Source organism: Ascaphus truei, chromosome 2 (assembly GCF_040206685.1).
Source record: "Ascaphus truei isolate aAscTru1 chromosome 2, aAscTru1.hap1, whole genome shotgun sequence".
NCBI classification, from domain to species: Eukaryota; Metazoa; Chordata; class Amphibia; order Anura; family Ascaphidae; genus Ascaphus; species Ascaphus truei.
This window is the reverse complement of record NC_134484.1, coordinates 101803062-101825958: the sequence shown is the minus strand read 5'-3', so window position 1 is coordinate 101825958 and position 22897 is coordinate 101803062. Positions and strand designations below refer to the sequence as shown.

Sequence of the window (22897 nt, the reverse complement as noted above, 5' to 3'; positions counted from 1 at the left end):
TACAATTAGTATGGTTTAGTGGATCACTCCCTACCCCTCCTCTTTTGTTCTTGTGTGTATTACTACTTTGAAGTGCTATGTTCATTAATGGCGCTATATAAATAAAGACATTAAAGAAAAGCAGTGCTATCCACTAAACTATTTGAATCTACCAGTTAATAATGTTTTAAACTATAAGTGATAATATCAATTACACAAATGATAGGATAATGTCAAATATTGAATACTTAAAGCCAACAGGCCAAAGAGGGATTTCCACGTCCCTCGATTAATGTGCAGGAAAAAGAAGAATGTCCTCCTGTGCATAGGCTCAAGTGCATTATGTGGATATAAAGAAATACAGAAGAAAACAATGCATTAATAGACAAACCCTTGCAATCAGTACAGTATATAGAGGATAGATTCACAACAATGGAGAACCTTCTAATACAGAGGATAATTGGCAGATTAGCACTTTGTGAGTTTATAGCACAGACGGAACTCTGAGGTGTAGTCAATCAGGCTTGTAAAGATAGAAGAAAGAATATCATGGTGCAATACATTTATTACAGGGACTTGGTGAAAACAATAATGCACTCACAGAAAAGCAGTTGTATGCCTGCATTGTGGATATCTTCCCAGCTCTTTTCCGTGGTCTCTGGTGATGATATTCTTTCTTCTATCTTTACAAATCTGACTGACTACACCTCAGGGCTGTTATATACAGCATGCGGCCGCGCGTGCCAATGCGAACGCGCGTGCACGTGCCGCATGCTTTTCATGTTTATAGAGCAGGGAGCTGTGTATGTGTGTGTATGTGTGTATATGCGAGTACATGTGTATGCATGGGTTGTGTGAGTGAAAGGAAGACCTAAGCAAGATTTTTTTAAAGAAAATAAAAGTTTAATAAATATTTTTTTTTTTAGTTCCTCCATCATTGACACACACACACACACACACATCCATACAAACACACATACACGCATACATGCTCACATACACACATATACATACATTTCAGAGCCGGTAGCGGCGCGAAAAGATGATTTTCTTCATCCTTGCCGCTGTCTGTCGGCCCGGCTCCCCGCCGTGCGCGCGTGGCCCTTCTATAGAAAGGCTGACTCACGTCAGCCAACTAAAATTCCACGCCTGCGCACGGCACTTTAGAAAGTGCCTTAGAGTTCCATCTGGGCTATAAACTCACAAAGTGTTAATCAGCCAATTATCCTCTGAGTGCATCTGAAGGATTCAAAGTCACAAATCAGGTGACAACTATCCAGATTGTTCTTCTTTTTACCATATTCACCTGGATTTCAACTTGCAATTTAATACAAATCTAAATTGGTGATTACAGAAGTTGTTGTGGGTTAATTCCCCAATCAATTTTGGTAAGAAGTTGTAGCCATAAGATTTAACTGTATTAGAAGGTTCTGCATTGTTGTGAATCTATTCTCTATATATACTGATTGCAACAGGTTGTCTATTAATGCATTGTTTTCTTCTGTATATCTTTATGTCCACATAATCCAGTTGAGCCTATGCACAGGAGGACATTCTAACGTTCCTATAAATAAAAACATACATACATATCTATTTGCTGCTAAATAAAAATAAGATATGAGAATCTAGTGAATGCTTTCTAGAGCTGAAGGTGAGGTAAATGACCACAATGTTATTATTGTTAAAGGACCATACCTTCTGAAAGAACCAATCCACCTACTTTTGTTTCCATTTGCAAAGAACATGTTGTGACTAAGATATGCAAGTGTAAATGCATTGTCATATTTAGATGGAAACCAAAAGGCATGTGCAAAACTATTCCAAAGGCAGTCACACTTTTTTTAAGCATTTATTTCCCACAAATTAAATTCATTGCAAAACAATTTGCCAAGCGCCAAAGGGCTGACAATGTCACAAAATATATCAGCTTTCCGCAAAAATCACTAGACAATGAGCGAGACAGGGTGTGTGCCCTGTTTGTAGTCGCACCATTAAGAGAACCTAACGACGTTCAAGTAATTCCGCAAGTGAATCTACTGTAGTGACTTTGGAGACTTTTACAAACTAATATAATAAATGAAATACGTACTGACTTAATACTTGGCTAACGGTTTGCGAACTCTGATACGGTGCCAATTTTTTTTTTTAGTGGGCCAAATTTAGTTTGGTTTGGGACCTTGGGTGAAAGTTTTGCACATCTCTTATAGCGGTATGTGAAGAGCTTGAAACCCCTTTTGAAAAGCTCTGTACTACACATTACTATATTGCTACATTACTAGATTACTACATTGCTACATTAGTACATTGCTGCATTACTACATTACTATTGCGTGTCCCTGGGCTTTTCTCTTTTTCATCTCTCATTACTACATCACTGCGTTACTACATCACTGCGTTACTACATGACTGCGTTACTACATGACTGCGTTACTACATGACTGCGTTACTACATCACTGCGTTACTAAATGACTGCGTTACTACAGCTCTGCGTTACTACATGACTGCGTTACTACATCACTGCGTTACTACATGACTGCGTTACTACATCACTGCATTACTACATGACTGCGTTACTACATCACTGCATTACTACATGACTGCGTTACTACATCACTGCATTACTACATGACTGCATTACTACATGACTGCATTACTACATCACTGCATTACTACATGACTGCGTTACTACATCACTACATTACTACCTGACTGCATTACTACATCACTACATGACTACATGACTGCGTTACTACATCACTGCATTACTACCTGACTGCGTTTCTACATCACTGCCTTACTACATCACTACATTACTACATGACTGCGTTACTACATCACTGCATTACTACATGACTGAGTTACTAATCACTACATTACTACCTGACTGCGTTACTACATCACTACATGACTGCGTTACTACATCACTGCATTACTCCATCACTACATTACTACAGTGACTGCCTCACACAGTTTAAACCTTCAGCAGTATGGCAGAGACACATTATGACACAGCTAATCATTTTACTGTAAGTCCAATAAAATGTGCAACGCAAAGAAAGAAAGACAGTGTGCGTTTGAAGACAGGATGATGTGGTTACTGTTTTCCAGTCTGTTTTGAAAAGGTGGGGTTTTTAAATGAGCATTACTGTAAAGATGCATAGGTTGGGAGCTTGGTGAACCGCGAAGTGAGCCCTAGATATAGGGAGCAGTAACTCAAGAAGGATATATGTTTGGTAGAGACAGGTAGGGCAGAAAGAAGAAAGCTTTGATGAAACCACTTAAAACGTGAACTTATTGTACATAAAAGTGTCTTATTGACACAGTGGAGAGAAGAGATTACTGAAAAAAATAAAGAAAGGGTATAGAAAGTAGGTCAGCTTTGCAACAACTGGGAATACTATGCTCCATAGTTCAGAATTAGGAGAATGACAACAATTTTCAAATGTTAGCCTCCAGAGCAGACAGGGAATGTGTTTATGTTGGTGCTTATAAAGTATTTTTTACCTGAAGCCTTTGGGTTCTATTTTACCCTGATAACTGATCAGAAAACGTCCTTTCATTTGTGTGAAACATTTATTGTTCTCATACCATAACAATCCAAAGTACAGTCCAAAATGAACACACTCAGAGTTTCTATTGTCATAAAAAAAAAAACAAGGTGCACTTCTGCTCTAATAACTGGATATTAACACTACGCGTTTGCAAAAGGCAGAACTTTTAATCGCATGCTCCTTTCATCATTTTTGTCTTTGTATTTTAACAAGTCTATGTTTACCATTGGTATACTGAATTAAAATGTACTGTATGGCAGCAGGAGGGTGAACTGAAGACGACTGATATTCAAAGCTACACTTTAGTAAACATAATGCACAGACTACCTCAGCAATTCCACTGCTAGAGGGGCAGCGACTTATTCTAGTGCAATGCTTTGCTGACCCCTGTGGCGGCGAAGCGGTTTGAAGAGACACCCTTTCAGCAGTGCTGGAGCTGGTTTGCACTAACCTGGACTACTATCACTAGAACTAGAACTATTACTAGACCACTGGTGACTTTTTCCAGAATAGCAGACACTAACAAAAAGTGTTGGGGTTTTAGTACTGGATCTTAGCGAGCACTGGCAAAGTTCTTTTAATACAGTTGTAGCATGTACGTAGAAGAACATTATGTTTGTTCTGTGTCTTTTCAGCCCACATACATTTACGTTTGAGTACCCCTCGAATGCCAGCGGGGGTGAACAGAGCACACCTTGTAAGTCTCATACACAGCTCTTTTCTTTGTAGATTGAGGCGTCCACCCAGGGAGCAGTACAAGATGCTACAGGGACTAATCAAACAGGCAACACAGATGCTGCTGGTCATGTCTTCTCCTTCTCCTGGTTGAATTCATTAAACGATTAACTCAGTCTTCCCATGACTGACATTTGTTGGCTCACCTACAGGACACACTGTAACACAGCAAGCAACTTAAAGAAGTTGGGGAGTGAGATGGAACACTCCCTCAATGAACAAGTCAGCATTATTTTGGTACTTCCTATGTACTGTTGTTGTTTTTTGGTTTGTTTGTTTTTTTACTTTAAATTACTTATTATGTTTATGAATTACTTCTCAATGATCTGCCTTTGTAGCAAAGTATTGGCCCATGTCAGATTTAATGTGTGCATGGCGAGTACAATGAAGAAAACAGACATAAGAAACATGTAGTGTGACGTCCAGCTATGAATACAACTAGAAATCAGTATACCTCAAACTATGAGCTTATAGTCAGTATATCTCTTCTAGCAAAAATGTGACACTCGTATTGCAAATTACTTTGCCTAGAATAAAAACAAAGACTATTGTCAACTACAGTAGCAGAAATGAACTTTGTAATCAGTTTATAAGTATTTAAAATGTGTAGTCACTTGGATACTTTTGTTTCTGTCAATTATTTTAACTCTTTCTTTGTTTGCTTTTTGCATTTCTATTCATGGTCACTGTAACATATCTAGCAAGCAAGAGGAACAAAATAATAAAAGCATTCATGTTCTAATACACAAGATAGTAATTAGTTCTCTAAACAGAGAAACATTGTATTTGATATACTGTTAGAAACATTGACTGCTGTTAACCACTCATATGGTGGGTTCTGTATACCCTGTACTGTATATGTAATATTGATCTTTGCCAGGTTAAATGTGTTTGTTACAGTGTCATATTCCTTTTTTTTTATTTAATGCATATGGTGCAAAATTGAACCAAACTACTATATTTTTCGTCTTTCACAAGAACTCATGATTATATTTCCGTTTCTACCACAGTGATAAAAATACCTTTTTTCACGAAAGTAATTAAAATGGACAGTTATAACTTTGCAGATTTTATTAAAAATATAGATATTAAACATTATGTTACACACCAAAGTTGAGCGAGCGCTGAAAATATGTTTTATTATGGAAATGTTTACAATAAAGTTTTGATGCAAAATAAATTACAGCGATTTTTCACCTCCCAGAGGAAAACCCATCCGGTCCTACTGTATAGATTAAGCTAGTTCCTTCAGACTTTGAATCACATTTCCAAACGTGTATTTCTACGGAAACATGTTACAAGAATAACCCTCAAAGTGTCAAACAAAAGTTGGATAAGTTACAAATTACATCTGTTGCGTTTTTTTTTTTTTGTTTTTTTTACTGCACTCAAATATACCCTGTGCATGCTGATAAAGGGATATAGGCTCTTAAAATGTGCATCCCCTATGTCTGAAGCTATATAAAAAAATAAACAAATGATACCAGGGCAGCACTATGCTACATCATACTGTATAGTTTGTGCTAAATGCAGAAAACTCTTTGGCAGATGGGCATGTATTATTTCCCAATGATGTCCATCAGTTTCCTGTTGCTGTGGGCTTGCTGGGCTATCTGCTCGGCTCTGGCCATTTCCAAGACTTCCCGGAGAAGGTGGAAAGTCAGATCCAGGGAAATTGGAGGCTCCTCTGCGCGTTTCCCTCTTTCCGTGGGCTCTTCCTGAGCCCTGTAAGGACTCTCTGCTCCATCAAAGGCACCAGCCCTCAGTCCCTGCTGGCTGTTCCACTGCTGCTGCGGCTGCAGCTGCTGCAAAGCTCTCAGAAAGTTACCGGCAGAAGCCTCAGGAAGTCGACTGGCTCCAAGCGAGCTCGGGGGGTACTTGTGAAGGTTCCCCAGGCGCAGGAAATACTCTTCTCCCATGCGTAGTAAAAAGGGCTGGTATTCAGATGGAGCAGGTTCACCGACAGAAGATGCTGGAGATTTGCTGAAAGCTCGACAATCATGGCAGGGGAGGAGAGCAACCAGAAGGATTCCTGTAGACAACCACAGCTGGAACTTCATGTTACACCCTCCAACAAAATCTAATCTAATATATAAAAAAAAAAAAAAAAAAAGAAGTGCAAAGGGAACCAAGAGACAAAAAGTAGGAAGGAATGAGCAGGAGAGAAAGGGAGAGAAGGGAAAGAAAAAAGAGGGATGAGAGGGAGAGGAGAGAAAGTTAAAAGGAAGGGAGAGACGAATGGATAATGATGATAAGGTAAAAGAAGGGAGAGAGAGAAAAAAATGTTTAGTGATTTTTCCCTGAAGTTACAGTACAGTAAGTGCAACTAGAAAAACGATTTGAGTAGCTCTCCTCGGTGCTGAAACTAAGCGAGAAGCAAGCGCAGTCTGACATTTACATCCAGCGACTGCTTACATTACCATCTCGTATTAACTCTCTGACCATATCAGTGATCTCACTCATGTGAACAGTAAGTCAGTTCACAGCCACAATAATATATTCACAGTGAACACTGTTCATCAGAATGAAAGACACCTTCATTTTTAGAGCATTAAAAAAAATGATACTTGTCTCACCAGTCTAAAACAGTCTAAACTACTGCGGTGTGCCAAACTAATCATTGCAGAGAAAAAGAAAAACGATAAGGAAAAGTAACATGTAAAAGTGTGTAACTCACTTGGTGACTGAGAGGCAGAATCGGACTTCTCTTCTGGGCAGAGTGAGCTGGATGTTGGTGGAGACAGAACCACTACAGCATTGAAGGTAAGTGATTGTTGCAGTGTGTTTTCTTGTTCTTTCTTTAGGATGCTGACATATTGCGAACTTCTGGCAAAAAAATCTTACAAAAAAGGAGCCTTGGTGCTGGATTTTATACCTTAGACCCTCTTCCAGGATCACGCAGCTCTTGCCTAATAAGCTGACGCTTTCTTGACAACCATTGCGTGCTGAACCTCTACTGAATAAATAATGGCTCTTTGGAGCAATGGGCAGAGTTTTGCTATTACAACCATGAATCTCACATCCAATTATGTTCCCAGATATTTATCGCCTCTTTGGTGACGTAAGTGGCACCTAGAGTTGAAGTGCTATTCACAAGTCTCCCATTGACAAAAAAACTTGAATGAGATTTTGCAAGTGTGCTAAGCAACAGCAAATGACCTTTTACTACTAAAGGTCAAAGAGCCAAATATTTTAACTAGTTCACTAATGTAGGTGTTCCTAGTTAGAACTGAAGAACAGTAGTGCTTGGAATGCTTTACACACACACAAACACACACACACACACACACACACACACACACACACACACACACACACACTGTGTGTTATATAAGAGTCTACTTTACAAATGTGACGCATATGTTTATTATATAAGATTATACTTGACAAATGTGACTCATATACAGTATATGTGTGTTATATAAGATTATACTTTACAAATACTACGCCCCATCATTATTTTTTTTATTTGTCCACATTCACATGTTCAAAATGATGGGTATCACAATGATAAACAGTTTGAAAGATAGATAAGAAATACTGTACACTTCAGGAGGAAGCATTACAGACCAGTCCTTGTCACCTTGGGACATGTTCTTCGCGTCCAGGAGAAATCAAGTGTTTTTATTTTGTTTGGAAAAGCGTTTCTTGTTTTATATTATTGTGATGCTTATAACCGATAATCGTGTTGGTCTGAAAAAAAGACAGTGAAACCTGCTGTAGCAAATACTTTTTAAAAAAGTAACTCACACAAAAGTAAACTGTTGTTATTATTTGAGGTCTTAATGCTATAATTTGCTAATCGTTTTTTAAACAAGACATCAAAGTCAGATTTGCGTTTTAAATCACACAGCATCCATTACATCTGTGGCGAGGTTAAGGGAACAATCGCTCCTCATATTGAATCTGTCTGATTCACTAAAGCAAACACTGCAATTACCTTTACATTACACATTCACCAGTAATTCCGGTCCCTTCTGCTAGTGTGAGTCAATACAACCTACAAATAATGGATATTAGCAAGAAAGTACTGTATAGCATAAGAATAAGTATTTTATTTTCTGCATCTTTGTCTCTAGCCATAATGTGAATAAAATAATGTCATGCATTATAATGAAGTCAAAACTGTACATAGTTTTAGTGTATTGGAAATATATTTCCTAAATAGATTAATTTGGTTCTTCACTTTTTTTACATGAAAATATTGTTTTATCCAAAGAAAAGTAGCTACCGATTCCAAAGCAGAATATATGCAATAAACTCTACATGACCTGTTATTTAGTAAAATCTTAACTAAGTTCAAATAATGTATTACTAAGAGGTGTAATTGGGTACCTCTTTCAGAATGACTTTTTTTTAATGTACTTTGGTTAGAAGTACAAGGGTGAGCAAAGTGAACAGAAGAGAGACTATGCCACCCCTTAAACTATACCATGAACATCCAAACAAACCTCTTACCTTATTCAATATACAACTTATTTCTAAAGTCCCCAATCCTTACAATGGTTTAATTTAGTGATAAAAAGTACATAGTTATCTGTATCTTGAATTAAAGTTTGGAAATCTCCTCTGATCAGACTTCAAATGACTGTTGGAAGGTAAGAGAGTGAGTGGCAGTCAGTTTCTGCCCTGTAATAATAATACAATGAATTGTACATTTTTATTGTTGCCACCTCTGTTAATATGCAATACTAACATGTGTCTTTGTCATTACCACTTTTACAATACAAAGCATTTATTAATGTAAAATGAAATCTACAATTCATAATATAGATGTCATGGAATTCAATGTTAATCCTATCTGACTGTAAAAACTCCAGGTGGAAAAGCTGCATACAGCATGTACGGTATGCTTCCCATATTCTGTAGTTATCCTAGACATAATACAGCTCTAGACAAAGAAGATCTCCCATTTTCCTGCCTTTACCCAACTTTTTCTTCTCTTTAAAAGGTTTAACTAATTACGCTGATTGGAAACTGAAGCAATTGGGTTAGTTTGCCCTGCTTTAAAAAACCCCGCAAACTATCATCTTAATAAGTTTATATGCTCTCCATTTTATTTATTAAGTCTCCTTTTTAGATGATAACCTCCAGGGAAATATGAATGTGTAAAAATAGCACCGCTTTGCTTATTTTCATGTAACTGGGAAGCTCCAGGGACGTGCAGTAAGGTATGAGACATTATGTTGTAGCTTTAGTGAATATCACTTTGTTTAACTTTTGGAGTTAGCATCCCTCTTTTACTTCCACTAAATGTAATGCATTGAGTACTGTATATGTTAGAAAGTATTTAACACAGGTATAAAGAGATGAGCGGCCGTAAACATACTGTATAGGTGACCAAAATACAACCCAACTCAAGGAAAAGCCTTCTTATTGAAATCAATAGCATTTTCTTATATTAACTCTTTGAGTGCCTCATGACGTAGCCACTGCTATGGGGTCTGACATCCCAGGAGCCCCATGACATAGAGCAGGGGTAGCCAACTCCAGTCCTCATGGGCCACCAACAGATCAGGTTTTCGTGCTATCCCTGCTTCAGCACAGGCGGTGCCACTGATTTAGCCACCTGTGCTGAAGCAGGGATATTCTGAAAACCTGACCTGCTGGTGGCCCTTGAGGACTGGAGTTAGCTACCCCTGATGTAGAGGCTACGTTGTTTATTTTGTAAGCTAATTTTCTTTAGGAAAATAGGGTTTGTGCTCCCATTTATTTATTTATAAAATATTTTACCAGGAAGTAATACATTGAGAGTTACCTCTCGTTTTCAAGTATGTCCTGGGCACAGAGTAAAACAAATAATACATGGTTACAAGTACAGTACATAAATGAACAAGGTATACATTATATACAAGACATTGCATGCACAGTTAGAAATAATATATATTATGGGCGTATGAAACAATTACAGACCAGATTAAAATGTGAGACAGCCTTAGATTTGAAAGAACTTAAGCTGGTGGTGGATATGAGAGTCTCTGGTAGGTTGTTCCAGTTTTGGGGTGCACGGTAGGAGAAGGAGGAGCGGCCGGAGGGCAGAACGAGATCTCGCATGCCGAGATATGAAAGAGGACGAGGACTCCTTGTCAATTCCCTCATTCAGTAAAGTCGCAATCATGTGATCACTTGGAGGAGCAGCCCCCCCGGTACTCAAAATGCAAATGAATCTGGTGCTGGTTTTTTGCCCCATTTTTGCAGTCGGGAGACTTTGATAAATGACTGTTGTAGTAGTATCACATTATATTGGCACTTTATGTCCGGTATGGGGTCTTTCCCTAGGTTTTACATAGATAGGGATAGGGAAGTTGTTGGCATTCACCAACTTGTACATGTCAAGGTGACAATTCCAGCACTGTCCCTGGCACCCAGTAAGTACAACATAGAGTGGCAAGTTCTTATTAGTTCAATTGGTACTAGTGGGAGGTATTAGTTTACCGACCACAAATCTAATTGACTCTTTTGTAGAGTGGCTACAGGTGCCCTCCCTCCGTCTTCTAAAACCACTTTTGGGTTTAAAGGAGGAATAGAATCAACTGGATTGAACATGAAAAGTAGGTAAATATTCATTTTTGGGTTTATATGCTTTTCACAGCCAGGCATTAAGGGGTCTACAAAGCAGCACAAACTTCTCAAGTTGCATCTTCTACAGTCAGGATGGTAAATTAAGTCTCTCAAACCAAAGCAAACTTGGGAAACATACAGGTTTCTTTAACCCCATCTAAACAAATCCTCTGGGCAAAAGTATCTGTTTCCAGTCTTTAAGGTAGCAAAGGTAACCCCCTCTTGCAGCTCTTGTCATGCTTGTGTAAAGGAACTTCCAATCAAATGTAAACAAAATAAGGGTTTGCACAGTCGTAAGTAAAATCAACTATATCAAATCAACAAAATATAATATCTTGCTTTATAAATAAGGTAAAAAAAAAACACTGATGCCAGAAGTCCAAAAAGAAGCATAGTAAACAGCCTTCCGTAGATCACAAGGAGAGAGTGAGAATCCGCGCTCAGGAACCCTCAACTCTATTGGAACCAGAAATGACATCTAGTTTTACACTAAGCGCACTTCAACAAAACACCTGGCAAAGCACGCTTAGTGCAAAACTCCATGAAGAAGCATGTTTTGAATATCCTTTCAATTTAGGCCACAAAGTTGTACTGTGGAAACAATAATAATATATATTATCAAATACATAGGAACTGCAGAATGAGTTGAAGCCTTTTTAGTAGAACATTTTCTTCAAAGTGCATGTCTCCTCTAAAACAGAGATACAAAGAAGAGCTCTACTCACAAGTTCATAATGATGTTCTCTATTTAATCTGACAGCCAAGAACAGTGGAAAGTTTCAGGTCCAATATGGACCTTTCATCAGGTGGTGATGTAAAGTCCATATGGGACCTGAAACATTGTCTTTCCACTGTTCTTGGCTGTCACATTAAATGAAGAATTGCAATACTGTATGAACTTGTGAGTAGAGATCTTCTTTGTATCTCTGTTTTAGAGGAGACCTGCACTTTGAAGAAATTGGTTGTCTATGTTGTGTTGGCTGCACAAGCGGGATTCTCCTCGCCTGAAACTGTTTCCCCGCACTTTGGAATTGTACTAGCCTTTTTAGTAGCCCACACAACTAAAAAAGAATATTGCAGCCGTTCCAAAGTTGCAATGGCCTCATGAAGTATCAGGAGGTAAAAGCAGCAGGCCCATTTATTACTAAATCTGGAGTTACAACAAAATGAGAAAATACACCACGCCAAACATCTGTAACATTTATTTTACAAACGAATATATGTGATAACTTGATAAATACGGAGAAATTTTTAACCAACACTGCTTTCAGTGGTAGGAAGACTGATGTGCAATGAATGCAAGTATGATACTGGTAACGCACAAAGGCCAAAACATTTATAAAGCACTTGACGAAACAACAAAGAGTGGGGAGTGATCACAGGACCATACTAATTGAATGAAGTGTTTATATTCATAAGTGAGGTAATCAAAAGGTGGGTGCAAACTGTGAACTGAAAGTGAATCAGAAAAGGGGAAGGGGAAACACAAAATGGATGTGCCCCCAAAAGAATTCACTTAAATGCACACCACTCAAGTGTAAAAATTAACTTTTAATAAATACTTAAAACATATATTACCAAAGTAACGTGTGATGTGGATTAAAAATGTATTAAATCATAGCTATCAAGCAACCGTGTCATTGGTTATTCATACTATCCCAGTACCAATTCATATGATGGGATGTTAAAGACAGGGACTGCTATGAGTAGGGTATTAACCCCTCTGGGGCAACGATGAGACCAAATGTAGAGTTGTATATAAATATATTCAGGTGGCCACAGGATTGAATATCCTATTACTGCTAAATATAGCTCCCCTGCACATTTACATAGAGATTAGTCTAAATGATAGCGCTGGCATGTGATGGTAAAATAGCTGTATTATAGAACTTCCAAACACAGCAGTGCTGGCTTGAATACACAGCAGTGTGATGTGAAGACGCCTCACATAAGGTGCAAGGATAGCAGGCACACTGACCATGAATTGATTAATAAATAGTTAATTCATATGGTCTTCACAGTTACACCCAGGATACTGCAAACACTACATTAAAAACAGCTCCAAGTAGGAGACTGACAACATTGCGCGTCCAACGCGCGTTTCCCTCCAGCAAAGGAGCTTCTTCAGGGACAAGTATTACTGGGGGAATGGGGTCTAGACCCTTTTATACCCTTACAGCACCCTAATTACAAAATCAATGAATAACAGCTGTTGCACATGCGCACTGAGGTCCCCTCCAAACTGACTCAATAAACTACTCAAAAGTTGATAAATACAGTTTTATTTGTAAACCGCAGTGTTGTGCCTTCATTTTACCATATTCACATTGTTTTCCGTTCATTTTTAAAGCTTGTAAAGCCTGAAAACATCCGCGCCGAATAAAGTGTCTAATGCGCATGCGCGGGGACTTTAAACCAGTTCTGGGAGTCCATACATACATACTGCGCATGCGCGGGACCTTAGAAACAATTCAGGTCGATTGCGTCCACTGCGCATGCATGGGGACTTAGGAAATATTCCAGTTGTTTCCCATGCTTATGACGCATGTGCGGAAACTTGGAGATAGCTTCAAATGGTATAGATGTAGACTGCGCATGCGTGGGGACTTAGGAGTAATTCCATTGGCGCCTGTATTCATTGCGCATGCGCAAAAGCTTAAAGGTTAACTTATCCAGTCCCATGCACATTGCGCAAGCGCTGGGACTTTGGATTCTGCCCATTATTGTCGCGCATGCGTCGGCACTTATAAGAGATACAATTTTAAGTCCGTTTGTGTCCCGCATGCGTGGCAACATAGAAATCGCCACACTTTCCATCCAATGGTACAGCGCATGCGTAAGGACTCAGAAATATTTCCATTGCGGTCTATATGGATAGCGCATGCGTGGGAACTTAGTAAATTTTAGCGAATTCTGCCTTATGGTATGGCGCATGCGCGGGGACTCTAACTTTATTACAGAAACTCCCTAGGTTCAATGATCGTGCAAGGGATCTTAGACATTGTCTAATCTATACCCCAATGGACCTAGGGACAGTGTAATATACTGCATGACCAAGTGAAAGTATACAGTGAGCAGGGATGGACTGATGCTGACAAACAGTCTCAAACCTGCTGATGGCACAGAGATGGTGTTATATATAACAAATATACCGGGTGCTGAAAAAAAGGGGGGGTGAGGGGGGGGGGGTGGGAGGGGGAAAGGGTATATAAGACCTGTATTACACATTTATATTATCCGGTGATTATACCAATAAAATTGATTCTATACAATCCACCATAAATGTAATTTATTAAGCAATGTGTCGGCTTGAAATGCAGTGATTGATAAATAGATATGAAACGTAAATGTATATATGTACAGAATTAATTGTCTATAGATATCATATATGCATTTAAGTGAATTCTTTTGGGGGCACATCCATTTTGTGTTTTCCCTTCCCCTTTTCTGATTTATAAAGCACCACTGAAAAAATGCTACTTTATACATTTTGTGTTTATAATCCACAAATTGATGGCAGATAGTTACACAATTGGAATATTTGTCGGCCAAATACAGCACATTCTGGCCAGCCCTTTCCAACATGATGAGTCGTAACAGCGAGTAAATACAGTTAAGTTCCTATTGCTACTTTGTTTCTGTTGTAGGGCCTAGTTTGCAGCCCAATTTTTATATTTGCAGTCATTTCAGATTACAGTAAAAAATAAAGAATTAAGGATTAAGTGTCAGTAAGTGTTTTACGGGTTAATACTTTGTTGTAAATGTACAAAATTCAGTAACATAATTTACCACAGTACAGGCAAATGCAAAAATATTCTCTGTGTTCATTGTAATACCAAGAGGTCAATTTTATATGTGCCAAAGTGGTTGTTCAAGCTGTTTTCGGATGAAAATCCCCATTAAAGTCAATGGAATGCCGCTTTGACATATATAGACCAAGATCCTAAAGTTTAGAATATAATCTATTTAATTTGTTGACTGAAAGGAGTATCTTATTAGTAAGAGCATTGCCTTTGAATGAGGTTGGAATCCCAGTGCCAGCTCACGTTGCGACCTTCGGCAACTCTCTTTACCACACTGTGTGAAGCAGGCACCACAAATTAGAATGTACAGTGAGTACTTCAAGCGAAGGACTTCATCGCCCTTATTCAATTTGCTGTGAAGACACTATTGAGAAGCATGGTAGGAATGCTCAAGTACACGGTTAATAATAATGAACTAAGTCCCGATTATTGAGGATATAGGTGAATCAATATTCAATGCAGCAAATGAGTATATCCATAAAGCACTTTTATATGACAGATAATCCCTGAAAACCAGGGACAGTTTAAGTTGTCACCAACTCTCAGTTTCATTGGGAATGTCCGCTTTAGTATGGAAAATATAGTACTCACAATCACCACCTCCAGACTGGGTAGACGTGCAGCTGCAGAGGAGAGATCAAAGTAAAAAAGTGAGGAGTAGAGCACAGCCAAAAAGGAGCAAGGAGAGGATCCAAATAATACAAAAGATTCTTTAATGAAGTAAAATGTAGTAACCAGAGCATAGAGGATAACCTCCTACGCGTTTAGAACTACAAGTTCTTTATCAAGAATTAAAATTACTAATGTTCAGCAGTCTTTTTTAAACCTGAGCTCCGTGCCCTGCTTCGCGCCTAAAACAGCATCATGATGTCACGATGCACTTCAGTGCAGTCCACTGACGTCAGCACTGCTCTGGGAGAGAAAAGAGGATGGAGCCCCACAAGAGTCAAAAAAGGAAGAAAGGCAAAGCTGCACTCAATATACCAACACCTCCCAACCCATGCCAGGATCAAAGCTAGTCCCCCTGCTGCAAACAGACAAGGAGGAGAGAAACGAACACTGTATATGAGTATATACGAGACTTTGCTCTCGATCCCAACCTCAAGGTCATTAATAAACAAGTTGAAAAGCAAGGGTCCCAGTGCCGATCCTTGAGGGACTCCACTCACGACTTTAGCCCAACCTGAAAAAGTTACATTTATGACAACCCTCTGTTGTCTGTCCTTTAACCAGTTTTCAATCCAGGTGCATATATTATTACTGAGTCCAATTTTCTTTATTTTGTACACCAACCTCTTGTGTGAAACCGTATCAAAAGCCTTTGCAAAATCTAAGTAGACCACATCAACTGCATTACCCTGGTCTAAATTCCTACTTACCTCCTAAAAGAAACAAATAAGGTTAGTTTGGCAAGATCTATCCTTCATAAATCCATGCTGACTATTACTAATAATTTTGTTTTCCATTAGGTATTCCTGAATATTATCCCGTATTAAACCTTCAAGTAGTTTCCCTACTATTGAAGTCAGTCTTACAGGTCTGTAATTCCCCGGGTGTGATCTAGCTCCCTTTTTAAATATAGGCACCACAACTGCTTTACGACAATCTTGTGGTACAAAGCCTGTGGAAATTGAGTCCTTGAATATTAAATATAATGGTTTTGCTATTACTGAGCTTAACTCCTTGAGAACTCTTGGATGTATGCCATCGGGGCCAGGTGCCTTATTTACTTTAATTTTTTCAAGTCGCTTATGAACTTCTTCCTCAGTTAACCAATTGTTCATTAATATGGAGGTTGTGGCTTCCTCCTGTGGCGCTACTATTGAACTTGATTCTTCCCTGGTAAACACAGAGGCAAAGAATTTGTTTAATACCTCAGCTTTTTCCTTATCTCCAATAATCTGCCTACCCATCTCACACAGAAAGGGTCCTATATTTTCTTTTCTCATTTTTTTGTTATCAAGGTACTTAAAGAACTTTTTAGGATTGACCTTACTTTCTATTGCAATCCTTTTTTCATTATCCCTTTTTGCTAATTTAAGTGCCCTTTTGCAATTTTTGTTACATTCCTTATAATTGTGATACGATGTCTCTGTCCCTTCTGACTTAAAGAATCTAAACGCCTTCCTCTTCTTGTCCATTTCCTCCCCTACCTGTTTATTTAGCCACATTGGTTTTGACTTATTTCTTTTATACTTATTACCCAAGGGTATACACTGATAAGTGTGCTTTTCTAACAATGTTTTAAAGACTGCCCATTTATCTTCTACATTTTTCCCTGCAAAAACATCATCCCATTGTATTACTACTAGATTAGACCTCAGTTTATTAAAATCTGCCTTTCTAAAGTTTAAAGTCTTTGTTGAACCCAAGTAATCTGTTTTTTGATAATTTATTTCAAAAGAGACCATGTTATGATCACTGTTACCCAAATGTTCCAGGACTTGAATATTTGTTATTACTTCTACATTGTTTGATATGACCAAATCCAGAACTGCCCCTCTCCTGGTTGGTTCCTCAATGATTTGGGTCATATAATTATCTTTAAGCACCCCCAAAAACCTGTTTCCTTTTGTTGTAACGCTAATCTCATTGCCCCAGTCTATGTCTGGATAATTAAAATCCCCCATTATGCAAACATGACCCAGTTTTGATGCCTTCTCCATTTGCAAAAGTATTTTAGCTTCCTCAATCTCACAGATATTTGGTGGTTTATAGCATATTCCCACAAACATTTTCTTTATACTTTTACCTCCACTGCTAATTTCTATCCACAAGGTCTCTACATTTTCATCATTCCCTTCATAGACATCATCCCTTATAATAGGTTTTAGATCTGGTTTAACATATAGACATACTACACCTCCCCTTCTATTTGTTCGATCCTTCCGAAAAGAGAATAACCCTCTAAATTAACTGTCCAATCATGAGTTTCATCCCACCATGTTTCAGTAATGCCGATGATATCATACTGCTCCCTTGTAGCTATTAATTCAAGCTCCCCCATTTTATCTGTCAGGCTTCTTGCATTAGCAAGCATGCATTTAAGTTTTTTTCAGCCTGTACTATTATCTTATCTGCTCGTTCCTTTCTGCTCCCACTTGGTTTAGTCTTTAGAAGTTTTCTAGTATTATCTCTATTTACTATGGGTATCTCACTACTTCTCAAACTTGCACTTGCCCCCATTCTACCTCCATACCACCTTGTATCCTCATCTATTCCATTTAGTTCATTATCTGTTTCATTCCCTTCCCCCCTCCATCCTAGTTTAAAATCTCCTCCAACCTTTTTAGCATTCTCCCCCCTAGCACAGAAGATCCCTCTTCATTGAGGTGCAATCCGTCCCTAGAATATAGATGGCATCTCTCAGAAAAGGAGTCCCAGTGCTCTAAAAACCCAAACCCCTCCTTCCTACACCACTTTCAATTGTTGTGATGACTCATTCAGGAAAAAACAAGCCCTAAGGGTATTTGAAAATGTTGTGGACATTGATACTAATGACATCTAAGATTTAAGAACCCAGTTCCAAAGATTAGAGAGATTATTGTTGCATAAGAACAGGCTGTGGTGGGACATCATTAGCCTGGAAAACTACATAAAGTGTAAGAGAATTCCAAGAGGATTGCAGGTGAAAAAATCCCCAACATTTGGTTTCCAAGACGCTGATTTTGACGCAAGATGGGTTGCTGTGTTAAATAGCTGCTCTTTTCAACTTATGGAATTGATTGTTATACAAAAAAACAAAGAGAAAGCACCTTTGGATCAATAGATAAAAGAGCTACAAACAAGTCTACACAGTTTTCAGGACCTAGAAGGCTTCAAAGATTTTGGTAGTTTTCTCTCTAATACAGTTGAATAGGCAGAACGTGATATCATGGCCAAAAAACAAAGCAAATACAATAGAGATTGAGTGGACTACGAGAAAAATCAGGTCTACAATTGACAAAGGACCAATTCGGTCCAAGATAAACCCTTTAGAGGTAACACCAAAGGAACTCCCTTCAGATCTACACCTAATAAATCCATACTTAAATCCAAAACCTTGGAATACCACAGTGGTGACTCAGACATTTCTGACGTGGAGACTGCCTCTGTATCTCACTCTGTTTCATTCATTAATACTAACGAACAAGAAGGATACCATTATAGTGACTCTTCATCCAAATGGAGTGACAGAGGAGAGTTTACCTTTTGGGGTCAATAATCAAGATCAGGACCATCTTCCGGGAACATCTTCCATCTTCCTTTTTTGACTCGTGTGGGATTCCGTCCTCTTTTCTCTCCCAGAGCAGTGCTGACGTCAGGGGACTGCACTGATGTGCTCCGGAATGTGCGTCGTTACGTCATGACACTGTTTCTGGCGTGAAGCGGAGCACAGAGCTCAGGTTTAAAAAGGACTGCAGGACATTAGTAATTTTACTCCTTGATAAAGAACTTGTAGTTCGAAACGCGTAGGAGGTTATCCTCTATGCTCTGGTTACTTCATTAAAGAATCGTTTGCATTATTTGGATCCTCTTCTTGCTTCTTTTTGGCTGTGCTCTACTCCTTACTTTTTTTACTGTGAAGACACTACCCTGCTATGCAGACGAGTTTTGTCCTAGTTCATTTGGATGAAGCAGCGTTAAAGAATATGGAACACACTCCATTGTGACTACAAATATACTATTATTTATTTTAATAAATAACTACATTACACCTTCAGGGTTTATCTATTAGGCGGTACTACTTAGTAAGCACAACACAAATCGACTGATATTTTGTAGTCTGGTATGATCAGTTTTATAGGGGAGAAGGAGTGGCTCAGTGAGTAAAGACACTGACTGTAAAGAGCAACAGTGAGTTTGAATCAGGGGACCCTGATTCACTTCCCGCTGTCAGCTCCTTGTTACTTTGGGCAAGTCACTTTATCGCCCTGTGTCTGTAAAATCCTTACTGCTGCGGCCAAGCTTATTCTAAAGCTTAACCGCATTATTCTCCGTCTTTTAAATACTCGCGCCGAAATTGGCCGCGCGCCAGCCGCATCTTGCGGCCGCGCACGGCCGTTTCTTCAATCAGCGCTGAATGGCGCTGAACAATAGAAGCGCCTGCGGCGCCGAGAAAAAAAAAAAAAGCCCGCGTCTGAACGGGGTTTTAAATTATCCGCGGTGGCGGCCGCATTAGACTAAAGCGGGCCGCCACTATATGTGCTACATACCGCGCACTATACTGTACAGCACCATATGAAATAAAGTTATATTGTAGGAACCCAATAAGGGCTAGTACAGTTAGAAAAGTTTTTTTTGTCAATTGCTTTACAATTATATAACTTATACTATACACAATTATACAAAACCATATAATCATATGTAACCCTGTGTAGTTTTGGGGTTATAGTTCTGTCTCCTCCTGTGCAATAATCCCTGGTAAGGGCAGATTTTCCAGGAGTAATCATGGGGTTTTCCCCCACCCCCATGTGTTGTGTAGTATTCAGTGAAGATAGTGTCATCAGGCTCTGTGTCCAATTACAGTGACACAGGGGTGGTGCCTATTGGAGCTATTTAGTGCACAGCACTTCCTGTATTTAGTCAGTGTCTCACCCCTCATGAGTGAGACTAGTCGAACCCAGCAAATTGACAGGGCTCTGGCAGGTTTTGTGGCCCTCCCTTAGGGGAGAGGTATGGGCGACTATTCCCCTTACTCCATTAGGGAGTAAGGGAAGAGCAAGGACAGCTTCTAGGGCCCTGACTAGGAGTGGAGTCCAGGGACTTCCTTTGGGTTGGCAACCTACGATGAGCAGCTAAAGACCGGCCGCTATGATGGGCAGCTTGTTCATGTATGGTGTAATAAAGGATGCCATGTATAAAGAACGCTTCTGTCCTGATTGTGGAGTCACTCAGGAAGAAAGTGCACACAGAGGTTCTCTTTCAGAGACTCCTCCCTACTTCGCTGGGTGTTTGGAAGAGATGGAGGGGCTGTACCAAAAGTTAGTATGACTCAGCCATACCTGGAGAGCCAGTCCTGATGATATCCCCTATAACATCGCGGGAGACTCAGGAGTCCTGTAAGCCAGCAGGTGCACCACACTACACCACATGTAACATGGGTCAGTTTCCACAAGAGGGGGTCAATATGAGATTGGGTGGAGGAAACACCGTTACACATAAAAAAAAAAATAAGTAGTCATTTGGATTAATTATATATCTAATTCTAAAATCACCAAAGCAATTGCAAATGTAACGTGAGCACCAATCAAAGTGAGACAGGAACAGGGAGTGCTCTAGTAAAATACTTTAGCTGATGGCTAACTTTCTGAGTTTAAAAAGCTTGTATTTTGTAAACTATTTGCAGGTCCCAATAAAACATATCATACTGGCTGCAGCTTCTTTCCTTTTTATGTTTTGCACAAAAGAAGGGATTAGTATGGCTTCTATACTACTGCCCAAACCTATTTTCTACCATGTAAAATAAAAAAAATATGGGTAACTTTTTTAAGGAACAAAAGTGTTTATTGAATTTATTTTTGCTTTTACATATAATTGGCTTTGGTTTTCTGTAAGCCATACAGATGTAGCAAGCTTTACATGAACAGTTCCACAGTTATTTAATGCAAGGATTAGCATAGTGCTATTAAAGAAACAATGGTAACACCTGCATTATCGTCTTTAATGTTCTTTTTAGTTATGGCCTGTGTTAACACAAATTTGGCTAGGTGCTTTCTTTGTTACATTTTCTCAGTCAAATGGGACTTCAATTGTATAAAGTTTGCATTATGTTCATTTTGAGATGGGTTAAATGTGTTGAATGTCCTTTATCCTTCAAACTAAACATTCAGAAAATATTTTGAATTTTCAGTGGAGTTAAATGTAGACATAAAATACTACAGGTATTACACAACCACCTACTGCATGCACAAGCATTGTTAAATATAGCAAGAAAAGCTGTCAACACAATAGTATTCCAGCAAACTTTTTTTTGGTAAATTGCATAATGGTTCTGCTTATCAGAAAATCCAACAACAGTTTTATGTACAAAATGAGAACACATTGCCTGTAAACACTGTGCTATTTTGGAACATTTTGATGCACTGTAGTTAGAGATATACACTTCATAGCCTGCCTCCGTTTCTGAATTCACTTGCAGTCCTACCAACAGAGCAGAAGCTGATTCCCTCAGGGCATAACACCATTTACAAAATGTAGAAGGAAATAGCCTGGTGCATGACTAAGAATACTGACAGGGCACATGCTTTTACACGTCAGACAGCCTGTAGCTGGCGAGAAACAGCTGACCTTTATATTTATCTCAGGAAGACACCGAATCTTCTATTCTTGGTCTTAGATAATGGATGATGATGATGAATGATTTGAGGAAAAGCTTGTAAGCGATCGAGGCGACTGATGGCAAAGCTGCATGAAGTAATGATCTTTACAGAAGCAAACTTTTCTGCCCTAAGCAAGCAAGACTCTTGTAAAGTAAATACAGATAAAATAACTAGAAGATGGGTGAACTATTCCTCATTCATTGCGGTGATTAGATGTGTGAAATATTCATCATTCAGCAATTATTTGCGGTCATGTAACATTTGCAAAGAAATAGCTATTTGTACTGTACCATGATCTTATTAATTGATTAAAACAGCATTTTTTGATCCAGCATGCATTTTATGGGACTTAATTAACTTGTGTTACTTAAAGACTTTTTAATGGCAGTATGCTGGATAGTTTCTCATACTTGTCCTGTAAGAGGAATAACAACCATCATTACCATCATGTGGAAACACAAGGATAGTGAAGACGACTGAGAACATGGTGTATATGATTCATAAACGGAACATTCTTAATAGCCCTCTAACATAGGATAATGTATACCCTACATCTCTCTGGCATATTTTACATGTCTCCTTGAATCTATAGGAGGCCAGAAGTGGATAACGTGCAATAAATCACAGCAGGTTAAAATACCCTATCTATTAATGGTTAACAATACAATATACAATGTATTAGTACAAATTGAAATTAAAATTGTGAATAAAGTCACTGGATCTCAGCATTTTTAGGTGGTTAAACTTTTCAGCAGGGGGGTTCTGCCACCTCTGTGGCCACACACCCTCTGTCACATCACAATCACGTGAACACTCCAGAGTGGTCACATGATTGCAACGCCATTGCTCTGATGTAAATGTAACTCCCCCCCCCCCCTTTCTTTCAGGTTACCTGGTATTGGATGACTATGCAGAATTATAGCTATGCCCACCTTCTGAAACGTATCTCGTGACATCCCAGGAGGG

The 22897-nt window shown here is 38.9% G+C and overlaps 2 protein-coding genes across 6 annotated transcripts in view; one reads left to right on the top strand and one right to left on the bottom strand.

Moving 5' to 3' along the window:
• Nucleotides 1-5446, top strand: part of TRIM55 (tripartite motif containing 55) — a 114481-nt gene extending 109035 nt beyond the window's left edge. For 4 of the 5 annotated variants that reach the window (XM_075584013.1, XM_075584012.1, XM_075584015.1 and 1 more), the window contains one exon: nt 4261-5446. In XM_075584013.1, the coding sequence (XP_075440128.1) occupies nt 4261-4265 (5 nt within the window). In that variant the 3' untranslated portion in view covers nt 4266-5446. Of the gene's footprint in view, nt 1-4245 lie in introns of all 5 variants that reach the window. The other variant, XM_075584014.1, reaches the window with a different exon arrangement.
• Nucleotides 5378-7215, bottom strand: CRH (corticotropin releasing hormone). Its single transcript, XM_075584017.1, has 2 exons — nt 6944-7215; nt 5378-6351 (listed from the first exon to the last, which is right to left on the bottom strand). The coding sequence occupies exon 2, from the start codon at nt 6324-6326 to the stop codon at nt 5826-5828; it is 501 nt and encodes a 166-aa protein (XP_075440132.1). The 5' UTR covers nt 6327-6351; nt 6944-7215; the 3' UTR covers nt 5378-5825.
• Nucleotides 7216-22897: the final 15682 nt, after the last annotated feature.

Coding starts and splice junctions, on each gene's coding strand:
- CRH (XM_075584017.1), bottom strand. CDS start 6,326: ATGAAGTTCCAGCTGTGGTTGTCTACAGGAATCCTTCTGGTTGCTCTC.